Here is a 22,500-nt window from a genome sequence, read left to right as displayed (position 1 = left end):
ATTTAAAATACCTCTTCTCGATCTCATCATAAAAGTGCGCACAGACGGTGTTTCACTGCCTGTGGATATAATGTATTTATCACAACTTAAGAGCATCAGCCTTTCCTCAACACACATGGACTCTGCCCTCTAAATCTGAAGCTCCTTCTCTGACAGCATCTCATTAGGCAAGCGGCTTCAGTTTTCACTTCTTGCTCTTTCTGATTCTGCAATTTTAATGTTACAGGACCTCCCACGGGTCGCACAGCAAGGATGCTCTGCGAAGCCACCTCTGCCTGGCCAAGCCGTGCCCAGGGACACGAGGGGGACAGGAGGGATTCAGGACATGGATGCACCGCCCCAGGTGATGTTCTCCAGACCCACAGTTCTCTCCAGTCCCAGGAGGGTAAAACACAGCAACCACTGGGAAAAATAAAACAGGTGCAACGACCCCAGGGCTCAGTCCAATGAGCCACAGAATGATTGTAGAGGGCAATCGCTCCCCGCAGTCCCCGGTGCCATCCATACCCTCACAGGCACGGAGAGTTTCACTGCCTTCACACCCCCTGGGCTGTGATCCCAGCGGGACACACGTCCCGCTGCTGCCAGCACCCGCTAATGTGGGAAAAGCGGATCCAAACACGGAGCCTCACGCTCCAAACACCATCTGCCTCCCATCACCGCGCTGCCAGCGCCGCCGGCAGCCGGGCACCCGCCAGCACACGGGACGAGGCATCCCACACAGCCTCGAGCAACAATTTCAGCAGCGCTCCCAGTTTAGCAGGGAACATTCCCAGTTTAGCACCTGAGCACTGAACACCCCTTGTGTGACACACGTGGGTCACCTCCACAGCACAGCCCTGGGCACAAGGCCAGCTGGCCCACACCAGGCAGGTGATCGTGGCTCCTGGGTGGATGTTCCAGCTGGCCCACACCAGGCAGGTGATCGTGGCTCCTGGGTGGATGTTCCAGCTGGAACACACCAGGCAAACACCTCCTAAGGAAGTTCCCCAATTTCCACGTGCTGCTCCTCTTGCACACCCTTGCAAAGTAGGAGCATCACCAACCCAGGCTGCAACAGCCACGGGCAGGCACAGCCCCCGGCTGCGGCCACGCTGCACAATAAATGCCGCAGCAAAAATAATTCCATTTAAAAATTGCTGGTTTCACTCCGGAGTTGCCTCTATAAAGGATCTGCCCCGGCACCCCAGCAGGACTACGAGGCCCAGCACCGTCACCCCACGCCGCTTCCAAACCATCCCCCGGGCAGCACATCCCCCATCCCCGCAGGATGCCGGCTGTCCTACCTTTCCAGGTATTTTTCGGAGAAGTCCACCATGGCGCGGTACATCGGGGCCGGGAGAAAGAGCGAGTGCCGACCCGCGGCCCCCGCACCATAAATACCCCCGGAGCCGGCTGGGACCGCGCCGCGCAGCCAATGGCGCTGCCAAGAGCTCCCCGGAGCATCCCCTGCCGGCTCAAGGTGAGCGCGGAGCCCGCTCCGCAACCGCCCCTGACCCCGCCGTGCCGGGGGGGCCGAGCCTCCCCCGCCAGCCCCGCTCCCCCGGCGCTGCCACGCGGCCGGGGGGACGTCCCTGCTGCAAGGGCTTCGTTTTCATTTCCAGTGCTGGGGGGGGGAAATAATAAAACGAGCTAAAAATAGGCGGCAGCGATGAGGCGGCACGGGCCGACAGTGCCGCTCGCTGGCACAGCCGGCGAGGCCGGGCAGCTGCGTGCGCGGTCCCCTCGCACCCTGAGCCGCTCCGGCCGCGTGTGGCTCCTCCACCTGCCCGGCACACGTGGCGCGGGGCACGGGGCGCACAGCCACGGGCACCCCGCGGGCTGCGGGAGCTCGTTCCTGAACATCCGCACTCGTGCGCCTGCCCCCCCTCAGCTGCAGCTGTGTTTGAGGAGAGCAAAGGCCACGGCTGCCTTGTCCTTGCTTGCACCCCACTTTTTGGCACCCCGAAGCCTTACCGGGAGCGGCAGAGGGGTGCCGGTGTCCCTCGGGGGTCCCCGCGGTCCCTGCTCCCACCGCGCTGCCGCGGATGTGCCGCGAGGGCTGAGCCCGAGCCGCGGTGGGAAACCTCCCCATTCCTCCTCCCGGCATGGGGCCAGAGGGAAGGAGGCCCCCAGCTCAGATTTCACTGCTTCCATGGCCTCTCCCTGAACCCGGGCGAGCTGTTTTTCCCAAGAGCCGGTGTCTTCACCCTGTCCAGGCACGGTGGAAAGGGCTGCTCCCACCCGGGCTGGGCAGTGTCCCCAGCACACCCCGCCACCCTCCCTGGAAACAATTCCATCTGCAGTGAGACCCTAGCTCATGGCTCTGCCGCTGGAACAAGTCAGGGAGAAAAGATGGGGAGCCAGAGGGCTCCTGGTACCAGCGGGGCTCGGCCAAGATGTCTGACCCCACAAACAACCCTGGCACACCCTGGTGCCACCCCCGATGTGACACTTACAGGCTCCTGCTGCGTTTCTTGCGGGAGGTCTCGTCCCCTTCGTCACAGCTGCACTCAGGGTCTGCTCCACTCAGCTGGGGGGAACAGAATAACAGTGTCTGTCATCACACCAGGACGTGCCCACGGTGTCACTCCAAGTCACCAGCCAGCAGAGCCAGCATCCCCACGGTCCCCCCACCACAGAGTCCAGACCCACAGAACCCACGGGACCCCTTCCTCATGATGGCAATGACATGGGACAAGCTCCTGACACAGGAACCTCCCTCCCCTCGCTCATCCTCTGCCCCCTTCAGCCTGTGCTGTTCCTGGAGCATCCAAGGAGACCCCAGGGTCAAGGTGCTGACAGTGGTACCTCCTACAGGGAGGACATTCATATCCCCCCTCCTGATGCTCCTACTCCTGCTGCTGAGTGGGCACAGGGATCCTGCCACCACCCAAAGAGCCCCCCAGAACCAGGCTGGGCACCCCAATCAGGCATTCCCAGCAGTGCCCAGGCAGGAGAAATAGAACAGTTCACTTCTAATTGAATCATCATCCCAGTTACAAGCCTGCTCTCTGACCACGGCTCCAGGGCAGCCTGGACAAACCAAGGGGGTCTGGGATGTGCCATGAGCTCGGGGCAGCACCAGCACAGCCTCTGAGCCACAAAGCCCGGCACCAGGCAGGGAGACCCGCGGGATCACCGCAGCTGCGGGGGTTAACATTCCATCCATTCCTGAACGCTGCAGATGCTCACAGCCAGCCCTGCGTCCTGCCCCGCATCCACCCGACCCCCGGCAGCTCATCCCGTGCTCCCGGGGCTGCCAGGCGCTTTCCAGGATCATCACCCCGCGGCCGAGCCGTGGGAACCCTGTGCTCAGCCCCGCAGCCCCGGGCCCGAGGTTTCGGACACTTCCTTCCATTCTGCGCCCGGGTTTCCGGAGTTTATCGGGCCCGAACAATGCGGCCCTCGCCGAGCACCTTCCCCGGGCCGCTCCGGCCCCGGCAGACGGGCTGGCCGGGGCTTCCTGCCATTGTCCGGAGAGGCTCCGTGCTCGGGGACAAAAGGCAGGAGTCCCAGCGCTCCCCACGATGCCCAATAAAACAACCAGCTCCCAGCCCCACCGCGGGAAGGGGGGAAAGGGGAGGCACGCCGGGCACGATAGTGTTAAGAAGAGCTGTGGAATGAGCCCCTCCGAAACAGTCCCAGATGGGAAAATGACCAAGAACCTTGATGGATGTGATAGCCCTGCAGCCGAGGCTGCCGCGTGCGGGTGTTGCCAGTGCTTGACAGCTTGGTGGGGAATTCCATATGGGAATTGTGCACCAGTGTCCTGCTCCAAAAGGCTCGGAGGTTTCATTCAGTTATTCAAAGGCAATAAAAGTGCTTCCAAAGTGTAGGCACGGGGGTGGCAGTAGCCCAGTCCCACAGTGGCTCAGCCCGTGTGTGGCTTCCCTGACTGCTGCACAGGCAGCAGGGGAGGCAGGGCAGGGGGAGCAGGACAGTGGGAATGGGGCAGTGGGAATGGGGCAGGGGGAATGGGACAGTGGGAATGGGACAGTGGGAATGGGGCAGGGGGAATGGGGCAGGGGGAATGGGGCAGGGGGAATGGGGCAGGGGGAATGGGACAGTGGGAATGGGACAGTGGGAATGGGACAGTGGGAATGGGGCAGGGGGAATGGGACAGTGGGAATGGGGCAGAGGGAATGGGGCAGGGGGAATGGGGCAGGGGGAATGGGACAGTGGGAATGGGGCAGGGGGAATGGGGCAGGGGGAATGGGGCAGGGGGAATGGGGCAGGGGGAGCAGGACAGTGGGAATGGGGCAGAGGGAATGGGGCAGTGGGAATGGGGCAGTGGGAATGGGGGCAGGGGGAATGGGGCAGTGGGAATGGGGCAGGGGGAGCGGGACAGTGGGAATGGGGCAGAGGGAATGGGGCAGGGGGAATGGGGCAGGGGGAATGGGGCAGAGGGAATGGAGCAGGGGGAATGGGGCAGGGGGAATGGGGCAGGGGGAATGGGGCAGTGGGAATGGGGCAGTGGGAATGGAGCAGGGGGAATGGGGCAGGGGGAATGGGGCAGTGGGAATGGGGCAGTGGGAATGGGGCAGGGGGAGTGGGACAGTGGGAATGGGGCAGAGGGAGCGGGACAGTGGGAATGGGGCAGAGGGAGCGGGACAGTGGGAATGGGGCAGAGGGAATGGAGCAGGGGGATGGGGCAGGGGGAATGGGGGCAGGGGGAATGGGGCAGGGGGAGTGGGACAGTGGGAATGGGGCAGGGGGAGCGGGACAGTGGGAATGGGGCAGGGGGAATGGGGCAGGGGGAATGGGGCAGGGGGAGTGGGGCAGGGGGAGTGGGGCAGGGGGAGTGGGGCAGGGGGAATGGGGCAGGGGGAATGGGGCAGGGGGAGCGGGACAGTGGGAATGGGGCAGGGGGAATGGGGGCAGGGGGAATGGGGCAGGGGGAATGGGGCAGGGGAGCGGGACAGTGGGAATGGGGCAGGGGGAATGGGGCAGGGGGAATGGGGCAGGGGGAATGGAGCAGGGGGAATGGGGCAGGGGGAATGGGGCAGAGGGAATGGGGCAGGGGGAATGGGGCAGGGGGAATGGGACAGTGGGAATGGAGCAGGGGGAATGGGGCAGGGGGAATGGGGCAGTGGGAATGGGGCAGAGGGAATGGAGCAGGGGGAATGGGGCAGGGGGAATGGGGCAGGGGGAATGGAGCAGTGGGAATGGGGCAGGGGCAGTGGGAATGGGGCAGGGGGAGTGGGACAGTGGGAATGGGGCAGAGGGAGCGGGACAGTGGGAATGGGGCAGAGGGAGCGGGACAGTGGGAATGGGGCAGAGGGAATGGAGCAGGGGGAATGGGGCAGGGGGAATGGGGCAGGGGGAATGGGGCAGGGGGAGTGGGACAGTGGGAATGGGGCAGGGGGAGCGGGACAGTGGGAATGGGGCAGGGGGAATGGGGCAGGGGGAATGGGGCAGGGGGAGTGGGGCAGGGGGAGTGGGGCAGGGGGAATGGGGCAGGGGGAATGGGGCAGGGGGAGCGGGACAGTGGGAATGGGGCAGGGGGGAATGGGGCAGGGGGAATGGGGCAGGGGGAATGGGGCAGGGGGGAGCGGGACAGTGGGAATGGGGCAGGGGGAATGGGGCAGGGGGAATGGGGCAGGGGGAATGGGGCAGGGGGGGAGCGGGGACAGGGGAATGGGGCAGGGGGAATGGGGCAGGGGGAATGGGGCAGGGGGAATGGGGCAGGGGGGAATGGGGCAGGGGAATGGGGCAGGGGGAATGGGGCAGAGGGAATGGGGCAGTGGGAATGGGGCAGGGGGAATGGGGCAGGGGGAATGGGGCAGGGGGAATGGGGCAGGGGGGAATGGGGCAGGGGGAATGGAGCAGGGGGAATGGGGCAGGGGGAATGGGGCAGGGGGAATGGGGCAGGGGGAATGGGGCAGTGGGAATGGAGCAGTGGGAATGGGGCAGAGGGAATGGAGCAGTGGGAATGGGGCAGAGGGAATGGGGCAGGGGGAATGGGGCAGAGGGAATGGGGCAGAGGGAATGGAGCAGGGGGAATGGGGCAGTGGGAATGGGGCAGAGGGAGTGGAGCAGTGGGAATGGGGTAGGGAGCAGGGTGATGTGAGCAGGGAGCAGGGCGGTAGGAGCAGGCAGGGGTGCCCAGGTGAACACATGTGCAGGGATTTAGGCTCCAGGCAGCCACAGCCGCTGCAGGCTTGGAACTGGGAGCTGAAGGAGGTGCAGCCACCGCACTCACACTGCCCTCCCCGCCGGCACAGGCTGCCCAATCCCTGCCCCAAAAATCCCAGTCTAATGTGCACCAGCACAGTTTAAGGCAGGAGGAGCTCCATTCACCTCTGCGGGAAAACATCCACCAGATGGGAGCGGGAAGCGCAGCTGGCGGCTCCCCGGGGCGGGTGGAGCACGGTCGGGGTGCCCCGCAGGGACACACGGCACACCCGGCTCGGGCAGGGCTGCAGGGCTGCAGGGCTGCAGGGCTGCAGGGCTGCAGGGCTGCAGGGCTGCAGGGCTGCAGGGCTGCAGGCTCGGGGCTGCACACACAGCGGCACTGTGAGCTCTCCTTGCACTGCTCACGGCAGCGCTAACGGGACGCTCCGAGCCGGCGCTGACGCTGTCACCTCCTCTCACACGTGCGACAGGCAGCGACCGTGTCCCTGACACAGGGGTGGCAGTTCTTTACCGGGGGTTGGGCGGGTCTGAGCCCCCATCTCCTCCTGCACACAACTGTTGGCATCAGCCTCCAAGAGATTTTGGACTCCCTTGCGGACAGCAGCCCCATCCCAGCAGTCTGTAGCCCCGGGAAGGGCTCTCACCAGCTGGTCAGGGACTCTGACCCCAAAAATTCCTCCAGGAAACAGCATCAGGGTGACTTTTCAAGCAGCGTGGCAGGAAGAGAGTTAACCCAGCACGGGTTTAACCTCAGCAGGGGTTTAACCCCAGGATCTGCAGCAGCCTCTCCTGCCAAGGAGCTCATTGCTCTGGAGCAGAATGTGGCTCTGCAAGGTGGTCCCAAGGAGCAAGGTGGAACCTGGAACCTGGTCCTGAGCTGTGAAATGAGAGCCTGAGCTGGGGACACGGCCCTGAGCAATGGACTGCAGTCCTGTGCCAAGCACCAGAGACCCAGGCAGCACCCAGAGCTGAGGGGGCTCGGTGGGGCAGAGCAGGGTGTGGGGCCAGAGGCCACTCTCAGCACCCTGCCAGGGTCACCTGGGGAGAATGGGAACAGCAGCTCTTCCCGTGAGTGATCTCTGCACTTTTCCTGCAGCCGTGCAGGGCCAGCTCTGCTCCAGGGGCTCAGGGAGCCCCAGACCCCTGGGATTGCACAGGCCAGTGCTGGGCAGAGCTCCCTCAGCCTCTGCTGCTCCTCCTGCGTGGTGGGGTCACACATCACAGCTTTGTCAAGAGATGGACCCCCCCACCGTGGTCAAAGCCCTGCAGAAGGCTGGTGGGGGCAGAGGGTCACACAGGGGACTGTCACCAGGGACTGCCCCCGCTGCTGCTGGGAGCGGTCCCGTGCAAGCACAGACCCCCAGGTCCCAGCAGACAGCGGGGGTGTGGGATGGGTGGGATGGCTCCCAGGCCCTGGGACCGGCAGCGTGTGGATGCAGCGGTGGGAACGGCCACCACGGCCCCGGCACGCTGCTCTGGGTGACACGTCCCGGGTGCTAAGCACATCCCAGAGCTGCTGGCAGGGCAGAAACCCTCCTGAGCGCTCAGAAAGCAGCTTTGGTCATGGGGACAGGGGTCACAAGCCGGGACACCTCCACCCCAGGAGCTCTCCCCCAGCACGGCCAGCCTCACGTACCTTCCTGTGGCCCGAGAAGAGCAGCGTGAGCTGGTGGATGGAGCCGCCGTTTTTGACAAGCTCCTTCTTGAGGGTCCTGGGGGAGGGCAGTGCCCAGTGCGGGGCGGCGGCCTGGCTGTCGGAGCAGTTGAGGGTGGTGTCGGAGGTGAAGCAGTGGCCCTTGGCCTCCTGCAGGAGGCTGCCCTCGCTGTGGGTGCGGCGCCGCAGGGAGCCCTGCACGCTCAGGGTGTAGCCGGGCTGCCCGCCCGACGTCTCGATCATGCTGCTGCGCTTCAGCTCGTTCCTGTCCAGGTACTGCTCGTCGCTGTCCTCCTCCTCCTCGTCGTCCTCCTCATCCTCATCTTCCTCCTCATCCTCCTCCTCGTCCTCGCCGTCCGTGGCGCTGCCGGCCGTGCCCGCCGCGCTCTGGCTGAAGGTGCTGTCGAGCCGCAGCTCGGGGATGACAAAGGCTGGCAGGGAGCTGGGCTGCTCCTCTCCCTTTGTGGTGGCCAGCGGCTGCTTTTCCGCCAGGAGAGGAGCCTGGGTGGCCCCCAGAGCGTCCCAGGGCTCGGCCAGAGCCGCTGCCTTGGGGGCATCACCCACTGCTGCCTTCCCATCCTCCGAGTGCATCTGCCCCGGCTTCTCGGCGTCCGTCTCCAGCATCTGCCAGAGGAGAAGGTAAAGAGGGATGAAAGCAGAAGCACCCCAAATCTCTCTGCCCACCTTCCTGGGGAGCCTTTCACCTCCTCACACCCCACCTACAAGGCTGGCACCGATCTGAACAACGCTAACAGTGCTCTGGTGGGGTGGCATGGCATCATCCCCACGTCCCTGGTGGTGCCAAGGCACCCATTGCTCTGTCAGCACCCAGTCCTGCTCCTGAGCCCAGGAACGCCCGGTTCCCCACTGGCAGGATGGGATGGTGGCACTCAGCTCCCCCCTCCAAGCACAGGGCAGCACAGGGGGGTTTTGAGGAACCCCAGAACGCTGGCAGAGGCTGAATCCTCACCCGATGGCTGCGTGTCCCCTGGGAGCTGCTGCCCGCCCGGGGATTTTCCTCAGGGGCTGCAGAAAAACCCAGCAGCTCCTCCAACAGCTCTGGCCTCTCCTGCACCGTGTTATCAAATGCCAAAGGGAAGAGCCGGGCTCTGCCCCAGCTCAGCCCGTGGCTCTGGGCAAGTCCTACAAAACCACAGCCACTCCTGCCAGCCCCTGACGGTGTTTTAAGCCTTTGGGGCTGGTTTTTTCCAGGTTTCTTTGCAGCTGGGGAAGGCCTGAGCAAGCTCTGATCTTTCAAAGGGAAAAGCCCAAGGGAAAAAACCTCCAAGGTTGTTTTTGTGAGCAGGGGGAGCCTGCGATGAGCCCTCCCCTGCCAGAGCAGGGTCATGCCTGATTCTTCTTTCTAAGCCAAAGGGGCAAAACCAGCCCAGCAGGGAAAAAAAAACCAAAGGAGAGAAAAGTCCTCTCTTTAGGAAGCAATTTCCTCCTACACAGATCCTGGGGCAGGGGCTATGCTGCAGCACCACCCCCAGATAACAAGTCACCCAGAAAAGAAGTCGCTGTGTCCTCAGCTGAAATCCAAGCATTTTCACAAAGCCAGTAATAACCAGAAAGCTGAAGATAACAAAGACACCCCCTCTGCATAAACTGACTTCAGCTTCAGAAAGGGCAGCAGGACTCAACCCATGCAGCCTCACATCCCACTGGGAAGAGGCACAGCGTGGACAGACGTTGGATCCCCATGGAGCTCCCAGCCTGTGACAGCACCCCTGGGAGAGCCACCCTGCTGCTGGACACCCCTCACCCCCAGAGCACAGAGGTGGTAACCAGCCCTGGACATCCCCAGGCAGCTGTGTGCAGATGTTGGGCTGCAAAAGCCGCTGTCACCTCCAGGAAGCGCCCCGGGGGCAGGTGAGCCTCGTGTGCACAGAGGGGACAGCGCAGACACCACCCAGCACGCCTGCCTGAGCTCAGGGGGCAGAGAGCTGGGCAGGTTTCCAGGAAGATGCTGGAGCTCGGTGCCACACCAGCTGGGCAGGGGCCCACATGTGTCCAGCTGTGCCTTGTCCTGCTTTATCACACCCGAAGGGTCCCTGTGACAGCCGTAGCACAGAGAGCACCAGCTCTGTCCCACCCAGCCTGGCTCGCCCCAGCAGCGATTCAGCATCACCTGAACTCCCTCAGGGAGTCTGAAGACAAAAATTCGGAGAGCACGATGTGCTTGGTCCCTTCATGACCTCGCCCCATCCATGGATTTGGTGTCAGGCACAAAGCAAATGCTCCTTTCGCCCCATCCCTGGGGCAGTAATTCCTTGGGAGAAGGGAATGTTCCCAGCCCCGCCATGCCAGGCTGCCATTTGCACCAGCGTGGGCCTCAACGATGCTGCTGATGGTTTATTTGTCTTGCAATCACTGTCATCATTATCTCATGAAATAATTAGAGGAAAAACCCACACAGCCCTGGAGCCACTCCCCACAGAGCAGCCCTCCCCCAGCACTGCCTATCTGCCCAGTCCTTCTGCTCACATTGCTGGGTGCCTGCATCTGATAAGGTCCTAGAAGGAAATGAACTGGCTCCTTTAAAATGAGAGACATTTGGGGATTAAATTAAATCCTTGCATTAATTCAATCAGAGCCTCTGCTGCTCTTCTCTGGCATGGAGGGGATGAGCAGCAGCCTCACCATGAGCGAGGGTGGGTTCCATCTCAGGCTGAGAGCATCACCAGGGCTGTGAAATCCTGTCTGCATGGGGCTGAGCTCTGCTCAGCATCACCTGGGGTGGGGAGAGGCAGGAGAGGAGAGGCAGCAATGCCATCACCGCCAGCCCACAGACCTGCTCCTGCCTGGAGGCACCAGGGACTTGAGCAGCACAAAGCCAGGGCCACCTTGCTGCCCAAAGCTGTCTTGGGACCTCAAGGACGGGGATGTGACCAGGTTTCACAGACTCACAGGATGGTTTGAGCTGGAAGGGACCTAAAGCTCATCTTATCCCACCCCCTTCCATGGAGTCCACTGTCCCAGGCTGCTCCAAGCCCCAGTGTCCAGCCTGGCCTTGGGCACTGCCAGGGATCCAGGGGCAGCCACAGCTGCTCTGGGCACCCTGTGCCAGGGCCTGCCCACCCTGCCAGGGAACAATTCCTGATTCCCAATCTCCCATCCACCCCTCTCCTCTGGCAGTGGGAGCCATTCCCTGTGTCCTGTCACTCCGGGCCCTGGTCCAAATTCCCTCTCCAGCTCTTCTGGAGCCCCTTCAGGCCCTGGCAGGGGCTCTGAGCTCTCCCTGAGCAGCTTTTCCAGTACCCGAGGGGGGCTGACACCTTCTCACCACTTCCTGTGGCCGAGGGGCTGCTGGAGGAGGCAGCAGTGCAGGCAGCGCTGGTGCTGTCTGAGGGAGGTGCTGTCCTTCCACCTCACAGACTCACCCCAAACATTCCAGGCTCTCACTGCAGCAGCAGCAGCTCAGGAGCCAGCAGCCAACAGCTGGATTTCTCCATTCTCAATGCCTTGGTCTCACTGCTCTCAGCATCTCCGTGTCCCTGACTTCCATGTACAGATTTCCCTTTTTTCACCATCTGCATCTTGCCCTGCACTCAACAAATTGGTTTTGCCATTCCCAGGGTCTGGGTTTCCCTGTCGGCATCTGGGCAGGTCAGGGGGCTGAGGGGATTTACCCCATCCTCCCTGGAGGATCTCACACTTCACTCTTCCAGTTTCTATCTCAGACTGAGATTTCCTGGGAAGGGGAAGAGAAAGCAGAAGCAAGAGCTGCCTCCAAAGCCTAGGATTTCTCGCTGGGCTTATTTTAGGGAACGAGGATGATAGGTCTGAGACCAGAGCAACAGCAAGAGAGTTCCTAAGAATGATCTCCTCATTGAACAAATATCAGCACACTCCAAAAAAAACCCCAACACTGCCCTGCCTGCTCCAACATCCTCAAACCTTGCACCTGTTACCCACTCCCTGAGTTCTCTTTGCCTTCAAGGATCACTCACTATCACAAAAATTAAATTTTTTCAGGTTTTTTTAAGTTTTATTGAAACCAAGACAGCGCAGAAGAACTGCAACCCCTCTGCTCCTTGGTCTGTACCACGAGCAGGTTTTTCTGAGTTGCTGCTCACGTCCAGGACTGTTCCAGTTCACCAGCAGAGAAAATTTCAACGAGCGTCAGCACAACCTCGACTTCTCCAGCATTCCTTTAAATAAAGTGGCCTTGCTGGTGGCCCACAGCTGGGACTTCCAGCTGGGAAAAGCCCAGCCATGGAGCCAGCACAGCTGCGAGCTGAAGCCTGCCCTGCCCTTGCCCTGGTGCTGCTGCCAGCTCTCCTGCTGCCAGAAGTGCCGGCATGTGGCATTCCCTGGAATCCCCAGCAAGGGCAGGTCTGGGATTTTTTTTTTTTTTTTTTGAGGCTCTCAGCTTCTCACTTCAAAGCCTCTGCTCCCCTCAGTCATGGAGCCACTGCTGCTCAAGGAATGCCTGGCCACAGAGACATTTAATTGAGCTTTTCCTGGCTCCTGATGGAGATGCTCGGGTTTTCTCTTTCTTTCATCATGATGCCGAGGAAGACGAGGCAAAACACAGCTGAGAGAGCTGCCCTGCACCCAGGTACCTCCTCAGCCAAACCCGGGGACTGGGAAAAGCAGGGAAGTCCCTGCAGGCTGTTGGACATCGATGTGAGCAGGAGAGCAAGGGAGGTGCTGCTCCAGCCGTGCTGTCCCCCAGGAGGAGTGAATGGAACTCTGGAACACTGCAGGAAGAGCCAGTGTTGCAGCTCACCTGTCCCCAAAAGCATTTAACTCCATGGGAATGAGACCAACTCTCTCTCCAGGGTTATCTGCGGAGAGATGCAGACACTGTGGGTTCCCTGTGCTGGAGGCAACATCCCACCTCACTTCAACTGGATTGTAGGGAAAGGAGCACCTACATCATCCAGGGAAACATCAACCTTTCCAAAGTAGATCTTTCCTAAAGCAGAAGGAAAATATTTACAATTTCGGTTCTTAGCATGGGACAAGCTGTGTCCAGATCCACCAGATCAGAAACTTCTAACTGTGAAATGCTGTTGAGCACCTCAAGATTTAAAAAGTGACAACTAAGAACCAAGGAAGATCACGGCTACGGGGAACAGCATCTAACACACAGCACGGGGCTGAGGGGAAGAAAGCAAAGCCAGAAATGTAAAGCAGAACTACCAAAACCTGAGAAAATTTTCCTGGGAGTCATTGTGCAAGTGCTCACGAGGAGCATTCGCTGATCTCTGCTCCTCACGCCCTGCGAGGCCGGCCAGTGCCCAGGGCTCCTGCACAGCCGAGTTTTCTACCCTCTCCCTGCTTCATTACTGCACAATGAATAATTGATCCCGAGCAATTAGTGTAACAGCGAAAGCAGCGCGGGTGTATCAACCCGAACAGCAGGGCCAGCAGTGCCTGGGGCGGGGCACTGAGGGTGGAGGCACAGGTGGGACACTGAAGGGTAATGTTTGTTCCGCCCTAAAATCCTGGCCGCGGGCTGCCTCGGAGCGCTGGCAGGAGATGCCCTACTCGAGGGAGGAGGCACGGGAGGATGCCGTGGTCCCTGCAGTGTCCCCATTCCCCACCGCTGCCTTCCCAGCGGGTCTCTGCGCACGGGGCTCTGCCCGGCCCCGGCCCTGCTCCGCTCCCGGAGCTCAGCGGGAAGCGGCGCCGACGCTTCCCCGAGGGCAGCAGCCCCGTGCCCGGGGACAGGAGCCCGGCTGCGGGCTCAGCTTGCACCCCACATCTCGGCGTCCCCGCCTGCCGAAGGGGTCAGCCACCAAGCCGGGACAAACCCTCCCAAGGCCGTCACCGGGCACTCGACACCGCCGCAGCTCCGGGCTGCCAGCCCCGACCCGCAGCTGCCCCGGCAGCTCCGGACCCCAACCCATCCCCTGCCCGGTGCCCTCCATCCCCAGCAAGGCTCCGAGCATGCCACGGCTGCAATTCCAGGCTGACCCTGCCGGTTGGTCCGCAGTGCCAGTCCGGGGACGGTAATTCAAAAGGCTGCAGAAGTGCTGGAGCAGAAAAATCCACATTGTGGGCGCGCTGCAATGCTGATCCCACAGCAAGAGCCAGCCGGCGCCGACGGCACAGCCGTGCGCAGCCCAGATTTGAGAGGGAACCTCAAAACATCCCCGCACTACAAATGCCCCTGCGCTCCTCCTGGAGTCACCTCACCAACCCTCAAGCCCAGCCTGGTGGCAAATGAGCAGCGCAGGAGCCACAGGTTCCCCGGGAGAGAGCAGGGCAGGAGCGGAGCGGGTGGATCCCCAAGGACATCAGCGCTCCTGGCGCCTGTGCCGCTCCCTCAGCCCTGTCCGGCCGAGGGTCCGGCCCTCGGCCTGCAAGCTTTGCTTGTGAAACCTACCAAATGCGGGCTCTCAGCTGCATCCCCCGGGCCGAGCGAGCGTCTCCGCCGGCAGCCCCGGCCCTGCCATGTGCCCGCGGCGGCGCTCGGCTGCTGCTGGCGCAGCGTTCGGGCTCTGCCCCTGCCGTTATTAATGTCCGTGTCAAGCGGCGGCTGAAACCGCCCCAGCCTCTCCCAGACGCGGCTCCCTCGTGCCCCTGGTGCTATTTATGGCTCTGCCGGCCCTCCCGGGAGGTGCTGTTACCTGCTGACGGCAGCGGACGGCCGCTGTGCCCTGAGGAAGGGCCGTGCATCACCCTGCGAGCCGCCGCGCTCCCCTTCTGCCCTGTCCTGCCCCCGAGCGACACCGAGCGCAGGGATCCCGGTGCTTCCTGCCGAAGGAAATTCTGCTGCAAGTTCGCTGCTCGTCGGGGTTTTTCCCCCAAACTGTTTTCTGTGGCAAAGTAACGGCTCTGAAGTGGGGGACGCTCTGCAATGGGGCGCTCTGCCCTTTGCACCTCAACCTCTGTGAGCAGCTCGACCCTAATGGGCTGGGACAGGGAGAATAAACAGGCAGGACTGTGGATGGTGCCCATCCAGGGGACAGCCCACCCGTGACCATCTGCCCCTCCTCTTCTCCTGCAAGGTCAGGGCCCTCTCGTGATGTCCCCATGCACACCGGGCTGGGGACCCGACTGCCTTGGCCGGGCATTTCTCCTCCTGGGATTACAGTTCACTGACGGAGACACGCAAGTTGTCCTGATGGTTCCAGAGAGGACAGTGAGGGGTCGGTGAGGGGGGTGTGCACAGCCACTCTGAGACATGTGCTGGTTTTATCTGCCCCACAGCCACCCTTCTCTGACGGGTCCTCGCTGCTGCAGTGACAGTCTGTGCTCGGCTCTCCTCCAGTGTGGTTTTTGGGCACACACACGTCCCCTGCTCAGCCAGCTGCAGCCACCTGAATGCTCCTGGGGTGGAGAGGAGAACCGTGCTGCCTCCTCTGCCTCACAGGCAGCCACAGCTTTGCAGAGGCACAGGAAATGTGGGAGCTCGCTGGTCTCACTGGACACAGAGCTGAGCTCAGCTGCACGCTGTCACCATGGACAGCAGCGACATGGCACAGCCACCCCCACAGCTGTGCTCAGCTCCCATCCTGCCTGCACTGCTGGAGGGGGCTGGGCCTGGCGGGGGTTGTGCCTGTTCCCTCTCTGAGGCCACCTGGCTGGCTGCAGGTCTGTGGGACACAGGATGTCACCACGCTGGGGGTACCTGGATGTCCCTGAGACTTAGAGCACCCCAGCCCCTCTGAGAGAGGAATGACCCAGCCACCACCCCAGCCTGCCCACACCCACTGCGATGGGGACAGCTCCTGAGCTGGGCTGCAGCTGCTGCCTGCAGCCTCATCACCACAGAGCGAGTGCCAGGGGACCCAGAGCTGTGAGATGATGTCTGGGTCATAAATATCCCTGACAGTAAAAATCCAGAGTGGTGGGAAAGGGGGAGGAAGGAGCAGATCCTTCACTGCCGTTCAGCCCACAACCCCCAGCACCCTTTCCCTTCAGTGCTGCTCAGGGGGATCTCTGCAGTGTTATGGGCAGGGCAGAATGAGGGAGGTGACAGCCAGAGCCTGATGCATTCAGCCACTGCAGATCCACTGGGATCATCCCAACACCACTTACACAGGACCACAAGGTTGGTGCTGGAAGCTGTTCCTGCTGACAGCAGAGATCACTGGAAGGAAACGTCCACCGAGAGGAGGGGACCTGGCAGAGCACTCTGCTGTGACTGCCTCCAACAGGGCCATGGCCAGAGCCATACACAGGAGGGAGGAATCCCAAAGAATCCCAAATGGTCCCAAACCCAACACTGGTGGCTCCAAAGCCACACACAGCCCTCCTGCAGTGGTGCCTGCAGGCCTTGCCCGGGTGCTCGTTCCCAAGCCTCGTGGAGTGCCAGGGTGCCAGGGGGCAGGATGGAGCTGTGCCTACCAGTCCCACACCACTCTGGGCATCAGCACCCAAAGCCCCCCGGAATTCTGAATAGATCCTTTGGCTCTGCAGAAATATCAGGGTTTGGGTAACTTTTGCAAGGAGTTACTTGAGCTTGACTTCAGAGGCTGCCCTGCCATGCTCGGAGGGAAGAGAAGGAGCAGCTGCCCAAGGCAGGAGGCATTTGGGCACAGGAGAGCAGGGCTCCAGCCTGGCAGGCTGCAACAAAAGCACTCCCAGCACCTTCATTAAATCACAGCAGCACTGGCTCAGAGCACTCAGCCGCCTCTGACCACCCTGTGCAAATGATCTCACACGGCTCAGCTCCCCGGGGCTGCCGGCGCCACTCCTGCCGGCACTTTTCCCTCTCAGCAGCCCTTCTGAGGATTGGCCAGGAACAGCCCTTCCAGGGTTTAAAACTGCCTCTGGCCACGATGGAAGTGCTGGCGGCTGCTCATGGCCGGCTCCGGGCCCGGAGCGCTCCTGGGGTGAGGGGGTGCGGCTGGGAGAACATCTCCAGAGAAACGGGAGCTGCTGTTTGTGGAGGGGACAGCTCTGCTCTCCTAATAGCTCCAGAGCCCGGCTAAGCAGATGAACAAACCCAGGGGGGCTGTGGCCCATCTGCTCCACACCTCCTGCCCGTGCCTTGGGCGCTGGGAGCCAGCTGGGAGCCCCTGGAGCCTCGGTGCCACCAGGAACAGCACCGAGAGCCTCAGGGCTGGGCAGCGAGGCCAGGGGAGCCAGCGTTCAGTGCCCCAGCGTTCGGGGGAGGTGATGAACAGATCAGTACCCCAGCCCAGCCCCACAGGCACATCCCAGCTTCCTGGGCCTTGGGACGTGTCCTTGCAATGCTGGAAGCCAACTGATGTGCAGCTGTACAGCCTGGAGAAGAGAAGATTCTGGGGAGAACTTGGAGCCCTTTCCAGTGTTTAAAGGGGGTCCAGGAGAGCTGGAGAGGGACCTTGGACAAGGGCTTGAAGCAACAGGACAAAGGGGAATGGCCTTAAGCTGAAGAAAGGAAGGGTTAGGTCAGATATTAGGAAAAAACTCTTTACTATAGAGATGGTGAGGCCCTGGCACAGCAGAGAAGTTGTGGCTGCCCCTGGATTCCTGGAAGTGTGCAAGGCCAGGTTGGATGGGGTTTGGAGCAGCCTGGGACAGTGGGTTGGAAGGAAGCTGTCCCTCCTTGAACAGAGTCATGGAACCACAGACTGGTTTGGGTTGGAAGGAATCTTCAAAATCATCCAGTCCCACCCCCTGCCATGGGCAGGGACAGTTTCCTCCAGATTTTTAAGTGAACAGAGCTGAACTGGAGCCTGACTCGGGGAGGAAGAGCATCTCTGGTCCCAGAGCCTCACAAATCCATGGAGCCTTTGGCTGTGATGAGTTTTCCCAGTCTGGGCTGTGCTCCCTGGCGTGGAAGAGTGGAACAAGATTTTGTGTTGGTTTTGTGACCTGGCTGCACATCCTGCCAGATGATGCTTTAACCCTCACTGGGGCAGAATCACCCTCAAGATTTCTCTGCTATTTGAGCCCCCTGAGAGCACTTGGAGGCTGTGGCCAGGTTCAGCTTGGCCCTCCAGGTACTGCTGTGATGTGCTCAGCCTTGTCCAGCCTCTCGTGTGGGTATTGTGGAAGGAAAGGCTCTGGTGAAGATCCAGGTTTCGTGCACCCTTGGCCATGTCCTGCCCCACAGCAGCAGATGAGCAGAACCCCCTGGAGTACCGCTGGCACAGATGGGGCAGCAGGTTCTCAGCCCAAAATGGAAAGACTTTAGCCAAAATCAAAATAAGAAGGTGGAAAATCCTCCCCTCCTTCCCCATGGAAGAGCTGATCACACTCTGACTAAACTGCTGTGGGTGAAGCACCTGCTCAGAGAGACAGGGAGGAATGGGGTTATCCTCAACCTCATCCCCAAGTGTTTGTCACAGCCACCCCAGTGCCAGCAGCCCCTGGACTGTGCAAGGACGGCCCAGGAGATGCCCCAGTGTAAGAAGGGAGTTGTTGGGGCTCTGGGGGGACAGCAGGGTGGGTGCCTGGGGTGCTCGGGACGAGCAAGAGGAGGCAGGGGATGGGCCAGGACAGGGGTGACCCGCACGGAACCGTCCCCAGCTGCAGATGCCCGGGGGAGCAGGGCTGTCCCCGCACGCCCGAGCCCTCCCTCCCCGCCGGCCCTGGTTTCAATCAGCCCTCCATCACACACTGTTTGCTTTTGCTGACAGCTCATTTACTCGCACTTGTCAAGCACGTTGTAAATAAGTGAGAGAAACAGCCCTGCCCTTCCTGAGCAGGGGGACGGCCAGGAAGGGGCGGCCGGACCCCCCCCCCCCCGGCCGCGCTCCCACCGCCCGCTCGTTCCCAGCACCGGAGCCAGCGCTGCCAGGAGGGGCCGGGATCATCCACGCCTGCTCACGGCCAGGGCTGGGAAAGTGCTGAGCATCCACCACCTCCCTCGGGAAACAAGGGGAGCACCCGTCCTGGACTCCCAAAGTCCACGCCACAGAGTGTCCGTAATTATTTAGCTTAAGGATAATCTGCATCTTTCAGATACAGCCAGCCATCATCTCCGAGGTAATCTCAGGTCACGGAGCCAGAAGGGAAGAGTAATCAGCCGTTCTGAGTGTGGAAGACACAAAGAAACAAGCAGTGAGAATCAGACGGTGGCAGCAGGTCCATTACACACCGGGGCTTGCGCTGTGGATCTTTTCCCTGGCAGCCGAACCAGCTGGAGCAGCTCCAGTCCCTGCCCCTGCAGCTCGCCCTCTCTTCGGTCAGGCTGAATCACGCCGAGCTGGTGCGGCCATTTGAGGGTAGCCCAGCACTGATGGTCAGCCCCCGACCCGGGGCTAACTCGGTTAATGCACAAAGCTGCTCTTCTATAATCACTTCGCCACGGCTGTGGGTCCTGGCAGCCCCAGCCAAGCTCCAGGCTCCACCAGCCCCGTTGGGGAAGCTTTGCTGCCAAGCTGGCTCCCCCCGGGGATGCGCTTTACAGGGGCTTGCTCAGCACAGGCACAGGGCAGGGAGCAGCACCCCGGAGCAGACCCGAGCACAAGGACGAGAGGGGGAAGGCTCTGCAGATGCAGAAAATACCCACAGAGTAATTCCTGCGAGCTGCTGCAGCTGGCACGGTGGGTTTGCAGCTCGGGGAAGTTCAACCAAGTCTTACAGTGGCAGCAGAGCCCCATTTGCACCACATCTCCCGGACACAGGGGACAGAGCTGGACCACAACAACAGCCACACTGTCCCCAGAGCCCCTCCTGCCCTGACTGGCAGGAAAAGCCCACTGGGAGCAGGGCTGGGCTATCACAGCTGAATCCCTCGTGGATTTCTCTTTCTCCATCTCCAGAAGCAGATGCTGCATTTGCTCTAGTCCCCCAGAAACCAACAGCTTCGCTCCAGAACCAGCTCTGAAAGCAGCGGTGCCAACACAGCCCCTTCGGGGCTCATCCTCCTGGCCTGACACCCTCCTCCCTGGGGACACTGCCAGAGGCACTGCCAGAGGCACTGCCAGCTCTGCAGAGCCGTGTGCCTGAGCCACAGGGACCTTCCTGCCCTTAGTGCTGCCCTGCCCAGGCACAGCTCAGGGGGGCCTTGAAAAACAGGAGGTACCACCCCAAAACCCAAAATTCGTCTGATCTCTGCACAGCTTGAAGGTTGATGCTGGTGGCAGCCATGGAGGCTCCTGAGGAGCTGCTCTGTGCTTGGACAGTGCCCCTTTTCCTGGCTCCAGCACTAAGCTGGCACATGGCTCTGCTGGCACCGAGGCTGTGCTGGCCCTTTGGTCCCACCCCACAGCAAAGCCCACATCCCCTTGGCCAGACTGTGGCCACAGCAAAACGAGCTGCCTCTTGCTGAGCTGGAGCAGTTTTGAAGGCTTTGCAAATCAGATTCCTGGCCAGGCTGATATTTCCAGCTTCACGTGTCTGCTCACAGAGCACAGACACTGGGCTTTTTCCCTAAATAGCCCTGGTATCAAATGGCTGGTAAGCCAAGCTAATGGATCAGTTCTCCCTTGCAAGAAGCAGATGATTTTCTCAGCTCCTGCCTCCCACTGCTCTGGCATCCCCCGAGAGGTCTGTCCTGACAAACCAGCCTGGACACAGCCCCAGCTGCAGCTCTCCCAGGTCAGGCTCCTGCCCAGCCCTGTGTGCCCACCCTGCCCCAAGCACCCTCCCCTGTCCGCTTGGCAGCTCCTTCCCCACACTGCTCCTTCCTGCATCTCACACCAGGTTTGCTTTAAAGTTGCATCCTGGGCACTTTACACCTTCCTGGGATGGGAATGGTGCTATAAACTCAATTTAAAGTGTCTGGTAGTTGTTGCCACGCTCCTTTTCTCCCTCCTGGCTCCACACCCCACCAGTGGGATTTCCATCAGCTTTGGCAAGCCAAGACAAACCCCCTCTGTCACAATTTTGGAGGGCCCATGATGGCTCTCCACAGCACCCAAAGAACATCCTCTTGACTACTGAGGCATGGAAAAGCCTTTGAAGGAGATGTGATGTCTTCTGGAGTGCTTCTTCATCTGTCCAGGCTCCTTCCACAACTCAACGAGCAGATGCTCCAGGGCTTTGCTCTGAGCCCAGCCCTGCCATGAACAGCCTGGGCTGGGGAGGGCAAACAGCACCATGCCCTGAAAGCCCGGACAGCCCAGAGCTCCTGTCATGGGGGAGCACCACCAAGATGCCCCTTTTTAGGACCCGTTTGAGAGGCTCTGATTGGAAATGTCCCTGCACATCCCTGGATGATCCCCAGCCATGGCAGGATCGCACCCAGCCGAGCACAGAGCCCCGCCAAGCCCAGCAGCAGCCCCATCCCATGGATTCCAGCAGGGCCCCGTGCCCGGGCACGGAGCTGTGCCAGCAAGATGCACCACAGGACAGCAGGAGCCGTCACCTCCGTGAATCAGCTGCCCGGGGCCGTTTGCAGGGGGGGAGGTTTGGTTGGTAACGAGGTTCTCAGGCTTTGTGCGCTGCTGTTGCTATTTTAGTCCGCCTGAAACGTGCAGGAAAAGGAATCCGGAGGCTCTGTCTCCTGCGGAGATGTTTGTGCTGACCCAGTTTGGGAGGCTGCAGAGCCACAGCCGCATCTCCCTGCTCCAGGGCCGGGCAGCGCAGCGCCAGCCCCGGCTGTGCCACGGCTCCAAGGACGAGATACATGTCCTGGAGCCACCTGTCCTGGAGCCACCTGTCCTGGAGCCACCTGCCCTGGAGCCACCTGCCCTGGAGCCAGCCCCACCAGGCACCCACACGGGGACAGTGACGTGGGGCAGGAGCTGCTCCACCAGCCTGCACCAGCCAAGGGAGGGATCCCGAGGTTTTACCCCTGAAATCCCCTTCTGCAGCGCTTTAAGTTCTCCAAACACTCAGCACAGGGGTTTCTCTTCTCCCAGAGCCGTGTCACTCACCAACGATCCAAACTCGACCCCGGGGACACAGCGTGACCCAGCAGAGAGTGCCACTGTCCCAGACTGCTCCGTGGGGCAGCCCCAGCCCCAGAGGAGGTGGGTGAGGGTGTTCACCCACGCAGGGCAGGCACGTGTGACAGAGCCTCAGAGCCCTCCACACACTCATTTCTCTGCCAGAGCTGCTGAGACTGCGCTCCCAGGCCAGGCTGGAGCTCTTCCGTGTGGGAAAAGTGCTGGGGCTGCCTGGCTGGGCATGAAAAGCAGCACTCCCCAAATGACCCCTCTGCTTTGAGGACATCTGTGGGGTCAGGATCAAACACCCGAGCCCACCCAAGTGCACAGAAGGGGAAAATCTCTGCCCCACTACTCCCATGACCTCGGGCTTCTCATCAGCACCCAGAGATCACAGCTTGAACCTCTCCCTCTGCTTTCAGTCCTGCCACAGAGGCAAGCGCTGGGAGCAGGCCGGCCACAGGTTTGCGGAGCCTCAGGTGTCCAAATACCCAGATACAGATGCTGGCAGGTGTCAGCCCAGCCTGCCTCAGCTCCAGCCAGCAGATGCAAATGCAGCCACTGCTCCCCAGGCAGGGCAGGAAGCTGCAGCCACAGCAGCGCCGAATACAAACTCGCTCCTCACCTGGCAAACACACAGCCCCCTGCACAGCCCTCCTGGCAGGAGCATCACTGGGCAAAGCCCCACGCAGGCAGAGCCCGCCGCGCTCCAGGCAGGAATTTCCAGCTCCCGCGTGCCTCTCTTACCTTGCTGTCCGTAGGAGCTGCTGCCGGATGTTGCTGCTTGGTGATGTTCTCAGCCAGACACCAGCAGATCCTCTTCTTCTGCTCCTGGGAGTAAGCCTCCAAACTTAATAAGCACTCCGACTTCTGACGTAAAGGAAACACAGGCAGGGAGAAGGTCATTAGCTGAGTGTCGCAGGCCCTGCCGGGGTTTGCAAACTCCCTGCTCCCCACACACCACAGCACAGGAGGGGAGAGCTCACACCCCTGTCCTGCACC

The 22,500-nt window shown here is 61.3% G+C and overlaps 1 protein-coding gene across 5 annotated transcripts in view; it reads right to left on the bottom strand.

Moving 5' to 3' along the window:
- RGS3 (regulator of G protein signaling 3) overlaps window positions 1–22,500 on the bottom strand; it is an 80,052-nt gene that overhangs the window by 4,705 nt on the left and 52,847 nt on the right. For 3 of the 5 annotated variants that reach the window (XM_040083306.1, XM_040083307.1, XM_040083308.1), the window contains 3 exons: window positions 22,246–22,368; window positions 7,754–8,395; window positions 2,439–2,512 (listed from right to left, as the gene is read on the bottom strand). In XM_040083306.1, the coding sequence (XP_039939240.1) occupies window positions 2,439–2,512; window positions 7,754–8,395; window positions 22,246–22,368 (839 nt within the window). Of the gene's footprint in view, window positions 1–1,286; window positions 1,448–2,438; window positions 2,513–7,753; window positions 8,396–9,902; window positions 10,082–22,245; window positions 22,369–22,500 lie in introns of those variants that run through there. The other 2 variants (XM_040083309.2, XM_040083311.2) reach the window with 2 other exon arrangements.

Source organism: Hirundo rustica, chromosome 20 (genome assembly GCF_015227805.2).
Source record: "Hirundo rustica isolate bHirRus1 chromosome 20, bHirRus1.pri.v3, whole genome shotgun sequence".
Taxonomy (NCBI): domain Eukaryota; kingdom Metazoa; phylum Chordata; class Aves; order Passeriformes; family Hirundinidae; genus Hirundo; species Hirundo rustica.
Note: the sequence above shows the minus strand (reverse complement) of the source record. Positions and strands in the feature narration are given on the sequence as shown.